Below are 8,281 nucleotides of genomic sequence, written 5' to 3'. Positions count from 1 at the left end.
TGGGGGCCAATAAAAATTGTTCGTTTAAAACCACGTTTAAAATGTCTGAATATTAACAGACTATTTCACAGTATTGGCTGAGCAAAACTAAAGCTTATTGTACTTATAAAGCTGCCTAAATCGCTATATACGTGTTTATGGAGTGAATCAAAATTTCACTATTTCAACGAATTTTCATCTAAGTAAGTAAGTGACTTTTCCAGACAAGCGTATGAAAACATGACGACCTTATCGCTCTAATTCTTTCACCGAACTCTTCCGTCTGGGTTCCCAAACTTTCCATTCCTTGTACCGAAAGGATACTGGTATATATATATATATATATATGAAACGGACTATGCACTACTTTGGGCATATGATTAGCTTTTAGGGTAGATTGGTAAAGATCCTGATGAGTAATAAATTCGAATCGGGTATACGCGCGCCCCACGCTTGGTACTGCTGGAACACAAGAATATAGCTAATAGAAAGGCAACAAACGAGTATAATAAAAAAAATTTAATTATATAAAGACAAGTAGGGGATCAATATGTATGTAATCTAGACAGCTATGGTAATATAAAAAAGATTTAATGGTACAAAAAGTATTGAAACAAGAAAGTTACTTAAAATTTTTAAATTTATCCCTCCTTTGGCTCAGAATAACGTAATTACAGCGTTTTGCCAAAACAGAGTTAAGCTTTTTAAAGTATTAATTAACTTAGCTTTTGTAGTTTTGACTTTCTTGTTTCAATATTTTTTGTAGCATTAAAACTTTTTATATTACTATAGTTTGCTAGGTTACGTATATATCGATCCCTACTTGTCTTTATAATATATAAATTTGTTATTGTACGTATGCTGTACTAGCTTTAAATTACTCCACTCATATTGAAGTCTATCTTGAATGTATTGCAAATCTTTGAAATCTTTCAGTGTAAAGTTAGATAGGATTGTCTAAATGAAGTACATTTTCCTAAGCAGCTGTGCCCAAATCATTCGAATTACAAATGAGTTAAAATTTTACAAGTGTTCATAATTTTGTACGTGTAATTTTAATGAGTTAAACATTTAGTATTTGTTCTCTGTAAAAGTCTAATTTGTCCATTTTCGAGAACAATGAAATGTCACTCTCATTCTCGTTATTTGTTCAGAAACGATGAGGTACTTTTGATACGAAGATACAATTTTTATTTTGATGTAATGAGCTTAGATGACAGCATTCGGATACTACTTCTACTTGACAATTTTTGTGTTCTGTTTTGCCTTTTTTTAGAGCTATTTATACTTTGCTGTAGTGAAACTTGAGAAAACGATCTGCCAAACTAACATAACGGGAACGTCTATGATTAACACCGGTCCTCTGGCTATAGACAGAACATCCTTAGCCAATACAACTATGCTAGATAAAATTCATGTACTTGGTTTTTTGTCCTTTATACAACATATAAAAACTTTTCAATTATAAGACCCTACTTCTCGTTCATCAGAAAGCTCACAACTTCTCAAAGTTGACAAGGTCAACCAATATAATCTGTCAAACTGACAAATAGTTGGAAATAGGTGTAGAAGATTTTGTTTTTCGCCAGTAAAGAAAGGTTAAGTTCTGAATCAGCGACATCTACTGATGGAAAATGAATAGACATATCACCAACTGCAAGTTACTTATTACCGTGAATGGATTCTCAGTAACAAGCAGCTCACACGCATAATGATGTTTTGTTTACCTTGTCTATTTTTAAAAAATACGTAAACGCATAATCCTGCTGGAAACGTTTCGAACTTTTTATTCTTGTAAATTTCTTGATTATTATTATTTATTTTGGAACACACTAATCGAACTGACTTCTCTGATAATTGTGATCTGATTTAAAAAGTTTGTGGTTTAAGAACTGAAAAACGCAAATTTTACTTTTACAATTACAGATTGAACAGTTCCGCAAACTTCTGTTTACGATACTTTAAAGATTGTTTGGTTCTGACAAAGTGTTTGTGAGATCAGATTAGGCTTACTTAAAGAAAGGCACTTACTTCTAAAGATTTTCTTTGTTTCGTTATGAAACACCAAAAAAATTAAGATATATCGTTATCTTGATGCGTGCAGTGAAGACTAAAATAAGACTGTCAAATTATTTTATTTTGTTCTTCTTTCTTGATCCCCCTTGCCCCATGACTCCGTGGTAAGTCTGAAAGCATAGAGCGCTAAACATTGAGTTACAATACCCGCTATGTAGCTTTGAGTTTAACAACATACTTTTACATGTTCACTATTCAAAATATCATAATCATTTTTCTCTGTCCATTAGTTAGTTAATAATTAACGTTTGGAATTTTTATCTCTAACCAGAGGTTAACAATCATACGATTTAATGTGTATGTGTGTGTTTTTTTAATAGCAAAACCACATCGGACTATCTGCTGTATTCAGCGAGGGGAATCGAACTCCTATTCTGGCATTATAAATCCGTAATTTACCGCTGTCCCACCAGGATACTTACGCTTTGAATCCTAATGTGTTTAATTTAATGCTTTATGATTAGCATCGATTGTGTTGATTTTCTCCGAAACCCACACATATGTATTAGTTTTAACATTACGTATGAAATGAGAAAATACATCATTACAGATATTTTATACATGTCCGTTATGTGTTCTATTTCTTCTAAAGTTTCTTTAACCTTCTTGTTAATCATCTGGCCAAGATCTTGTTGCCCTTTTTTTCAATTAACCACGACTTAGATAATTTCTTATAACAACGAAGTTAATCGCACTTTGTAAGAACGATTATTTATTTTCCATATTACTCATTCTGATGGATATGACTAACTATTTAGGGCCTAACATGGCAGGTCGCTAATTCGAATTTCGTCACCGAAAATGCTCGCTCTTTCAGCTGTGGGAGTGTTATTATGTGACGGTCTATACAACTTTTCGTTGGTAAATGAGTAGCCCAAGAATTGGTAGTAGATGGTGTTGACTAGTTGAATTTTCTATAGTCTGTCATTTCAAAATTAGGAACAGTTTGCTCAGATAGTCCTCTGGTAGTTTTCACAAAATTCAAAAACAAAGACAAATGACTCTTATTCTAAACCATAATTTCATTGTACACATGTCTTCAAAGGATGGCGAAATGCGAGTCTTAGATCAGAAGTTTTTACTAACCCTCCGTCAGTTTTCCAAGATCACATTTAAGCAGATGAAAGGCATAAAAGTCCGTTGAGACAACTATGAAAGACTTGAAAGATATGTGGTTGAAGTATTCACTGTGATTCACTTTTCTCGGCCATCTTTCCCAAGAAACCAACCGTTGAATTCAAAATGTGGCTGGAAGCTTGTGAACTTTTGGCTTATGAGCCTGCATCAACTTGATTTTTTATCATATTGTTAACAGTATCAATAGGTACTCTCGGCTCGCTTCCATATTGGGTTGAGGCGTGACTTCTCGCTGGGCTGGGTACCTACGCATTTTCCACCCGGGTGAATCAAACTCCGGATTTTTGCGTGGTAACTCCGTTGAATTATCGTTGACTCACGGAGGATAACATTAAGTGGACTAAAATCCTTATCCTCATTTTATATTTGGGTTATATGTGATATAACCTTAAGATTAATTAACATTTGATGATGAAGTTAACATGTTCTCGCACTGATTAGGTAACAAATATCTTTTTTTTAGTAAAGCTTTACTACTACCGATGTTTAAAACATCTGATACGAAATTGTATATTTAGCCAATAGCATTATGATTATTAACAGCTTGGATATTTTGAGTTTTAATTATCTGCATGACTATCGACAGATATGATGAATTTCATCTCTCTGAGAATCATCATTTAAATAATACGACATATCCATTTATATCTGATGGCAGAGACGCCCCCAGTGGCACAGCGGTATGTCTGCGGGCTTACAACGCTAGAATCCGTGTTTTGATACCCGTGGTGGGCAGAGCACAGATAGCCCATTGTGTAGCTTTGTGCTTAATTACAAACACACTTGATGGCAGAGAAGAGTAAATTTGGTCTACGCATGCGCTAAAAATAATGTTATATCATATAGCTCAATAGAAAAAATGAAGTTTACTATCGAAAACATGCAGCACCAGATGTAAAACACTATATAAAAACTTTAAACAATACGACAAGAAACAGTGCATCATGATTGGTAACTAGAAATTTGTTTAGATTTTTTAGTTTTATTCAATATTTTGCTTTAATAATATCTCCCAATTTGCACCTAACTGAAGCTATGTGCATTAGCATATCTTTAACCGACATTGTGAGCGTCTCTTTCGTCGTTTCATAGAAGAGTGTGAAGGAGATATCTCGAGGGACATATCTTTACACTGTGACAGCAATAATTGCATTGCTATTGATTTTCTGGCGAAATATATATATGTGAAGCAAATACTAGACTTTTACCATAAGAATTCAAGCGTGAGCCAAAGACAAATCAAAATTTTTAATAGCAAGTTTTCGTATGAATTATTAATATTATTGAATGGTATAACAACTGTATTAGATTATTTAGAGCTCATATGATCATCTAAGTGCTTGAAACACAAACATGCACAAAGCGTACGTGATAAATTAATCACATATAGGACAATACATTCTTCAACATTCGAAATATTAGAAGCAAGAAATAAATGTTTTCATAAGGGCAATATATCTTTACATGAAACTTTAGACCTGGAAAACAATAGATCTTGGTTGGTCATGCATCTAATTTTACCTTATGTGTTATTCATTTTATTATTCTTATCCTTTGCTTTTAACGACAGAGACCACAATAGCGCGTTTGTTTGTTTGTTGTTACGCGCAAAATTATATAATGGGCTGTTTGTGCTATGCTCACCGCAGGTATCGAACCCCGATTTTTATTGCTGAAAGCCTTCAGTCCTACCTCTGAACCACCAGGAGGGCTGTGTGTTTATAGGCAATGTTGTTATGCAAAGGTATATTTTACCTCACTTTCACTTTGTTGTTTTTCGATTTTAGCAATTTTAACCATTAAGGAAACGTTGGTGTGTATATATCCTCATTCGTTATACACTCTGTATCGTCTGCGTTTTACGATTCGAATCCAGTTTGAATTTGTACACGTAACCTTCAGTTTGTCTCTTAGTTACCATTTCACCACCGATATCATCAAATGAGTCTGACGATGGCCAGGACTGACAAGAAAATTAACTTTTAAGTTAACAACATACTAACTTGATCATTCAAATATTCGCAAATCCAAGTAGCGCTAATTTCTTAATCTATCAACAAATACACAATATCGTAACTGAAATCATTAAAAAGGAGATCGGATATATATCTTTCAACAACCATGACATCACTGTGATTACCAACGATTCAAATATTTCCACAATCAGTCCTTGAAGTCATAATTAATTTAAATACATCATGTCAACAACCACGACATCACGTTGCAACGTTGCATGGATTAATCTCTAAAATCGTACTTCATTTAAATAAATCATGTTTGATCTGTCAGTAAAATGCACATTTGCTTATGTTAAACGACAGTTTTAGCATCGTCGAAGTTTTCCACATCCATCATCAGCTCCATCACTTCTGTTTTGTTTTTTTATATACTTCTTAAAGTTAATTGTTTATATTTTTTCTTTTAAGATCAAAATCATTTTCAATTAAAGCTTTTCTTGAATTTTTGATTAGTGGTTTTATTTCGAAATAGAACGTTACATTTTTCAACATTTATTGTTAAATATTTTGAGACATATTCATGACTGCTGGCATTTCGCATGTCACGAGATATTACTCCATTCAAAGGAGTTGTTTTTTCGTTCTGTCACCTTTGTGTAGTAATTGGTGTTGTTATTTTGTTCAACGATAAACTAGCTGTGATAGACCAGAGGGAAGGCAGCTAGTCAACACAACTACCGCCAACTATTTACCAACGAATAATGGGATTGGCTGGCATTTTAACGCCTCGATGGCTGAAAGAGCGAGCATGTTCGGTGACAGGTTTCGATCCCAGGTCTGCCTTTGTATGGTATTTATGTTTGAAATGTTAAGAAAGTGAATCACGCTAACGAAGTGAGAGACAATCTTTTGTTCATCCTGATATTTGAGAACCAAGTTAATAAGTGTACTTAATTTTCAAATACTTTATTTATAATTTTTTCAAAATCCTTCCATGTTAGTGTAAATAATAGAAGTATGTATTTTTCCCCAGTAAGACAGCGATAAATTTACGGGCTTACAACGCTAAAATCAGGTGTTCGATTCCCCGCGGTGGACACAGAAAATAGCCCAATGTGGCTTTGCTCCAAAACAAACAAGCAAAAGTACACGTTTTCTAAAATCAAAAGTGACATTATTCTATGCATTCGTGTCGAACGTGACTTAATAATTGATGTGTTCGGACTGTGTACCCGAGGGTTCAGCGTTTGCGGCCTCTTGCCGCAAAAAACGTGCTCCATTCTACAACAGAAACAGTCACATTCTGCAGTTGGGTCAAACAAAAGTAGCCCAAAAGGTAACAGTGGGTGTTGTTCACTAGCCACCTTAGTCTAATAGGTCAAAATTTGTATAGCTTTGAACGAAAAGTCCGAAATCTATGCACTCATGTACTGAACCGATAGACACAAAGGTCAGGGGATTCGCAGGAGATACTTTTGATGTAATGTCTTTATTAAAAAGGGTCAGATTTTTGTCAAAGATCATCGTTTTATTTAACAAAACTTAAATGAAATATTCGCAAGAATAATAATTTCACGTATTTCACGATTCGAAAACTATGTGTATTCTCATAAGCGTTTCAGTTGAAACGGTCGAAATCAAGAAGGTTTGTTTGTAGTTAAACACAAAGTTACACAATGGGCTATCTGGGTTCTGCCACAAGGGGTATCAAAACCCGGTTTCTAGCGTTGTAAGTCCGCAGACATGCCGCTGTGCCACTGTGGGGCCATTAAAGAAGAAAATAACTATGAAACTGTAGCTTATTTTCAACCCAGTTTTAGATATATATATATATATATAAAGTGTTGTTTCACATTAAAAAGTACCTATGATTTCATCTTTGCATAGTTATTTTTTTTGGTTGGTTATTTCAAAAATGTATATCATAATAAAAGTCTTACATTTCTTAAGGACTTAAATTAAAACATATCGGTAACATACATGAGAACTCTGGACATAAGTTTGATTTACAAACGTTAACACACGTTCACGTTAACTTATATCTGTCATGCAATTGGTTAATTTATGAGTTGGTCCTTAACTAATATATAGCTGCCGTGCAATTGGTTAATTTATGAGTTGGTCGTTAACTAATATATAGTTCTCGTGCAATTAGTTAATTCATGAGTTGGTCGTTAACTAATATGTTAGCTGTCGTGCAATTGAGTAATTTATGAGTTGGTCGTTAACTAATATATATTTCTCGTGCAATTAGTTAATTCATGAGTTGGTCCTTAACTAATATATAGCTGCCGTGCAATTGGTTAATTTATGAGTTGGTAGTTAATTAATATATAGCTGCCGTGCAATTGGTTAATTTATGAGTTGGTTTTTCACATTAGTTTTGTGATCGTAGGCTACATTTTCTTTGGACAAGCCGAGAAATTACTGAACATCTAAAGATCTTCGCATTTCGTTCCGTCTTGTTTGACTACTTAATAATAAGATATTTAATTCCTACCTTTTTAGCCATTAAGCTTTAATCCTTCATGCGGAATATCTTTTCCACATCATCGGGTGACTAAGGCCGTTTGGTACCGTTTACTGAATTGGGATGGTTAACAAAAGATTGGAATGCGTTACTAAGAGGTTTAGTAAAGTTAAATAAAAACGAAAGGGGAAACAATATTTAGTTAGTCAACATAATCATTACCCAGAAGACAGATCTGAGTTAGTCAGGGTTGTTTGTAACTTCAACAAAAGTAAAGCCAATTATTATAACACAAACCGGCTAACAGCACGTATTGAATAGCTTAAGAGTTATGACTAATCGCTCAAACTGAAACTTCTTGACATAATCCACACTAAATGTCCACCAGTCAACACCCCACTTTTAATCAGTCGGGACGTCAATCTAAATTCTAAAGAGAGAAAACTGAGATTTCGCGAGTGCCGTGCATCACGTTTACCACTCCCAATATTCCAATACACCACAGAACGCTTTTCACACTATTTGTTGAATGCGGCAACCTAAGCCTTACAGCATGCGAAGCTTCTTGGTTTGGAAGAGCCGATTCTTAAAGATGAGGGATGGACTAGTATAACCAAAGGGGCATGACATCTGTTTCAAGATATAATTGAACAGCATATTT

At 34.2% G+C, this 8,281-nt stretch overlaps 1 protein-coding gene across 1 annotated transcript in view; it reads right to left on the bottom strand.

The window, feature by feature from the left end:
• Positions 1-8,055, bottom strand: part of LOC106459041 — a 54,850-nt gene extending 46,795 nt beyond the window's left edge. Inside the window, exon 1 of the mRNA XM_022385685.1 lies at positions 7,651-8,055. Coding sequence (XP_022241393.1) covers positions 7,651-7,662 — 12 coding nt within the window. The 5' untranslated portion in view covers positions 7,663-8,055. The remainder of the gene's footprint in view (positions 1-7,650) is intronic.
• Between the last annotated feature and the right edge of the window lie 226 nt (positions 8,056-8,281).

Source organism: Limulus polyphemus, unplaced genomic scaffold (genome assembly GCF_000517525.1).
Source record: "Limulus polyphemus unplaced genomic scaffold, Limulus_polyphemus-2.1.2 Scaffold25, whole genome shotgun sequence".
Lineage (NCBI taxonomy): Eukaryota > Metazoa > Arthropoda > Merostomata > Xiphosura > Limulidae > Limulus > Limulus polyphemus.
Note: the sequence above shows the minus strand (reverse complement) of the source record. Positions and strands in the feature narration are given on the sequence as shown.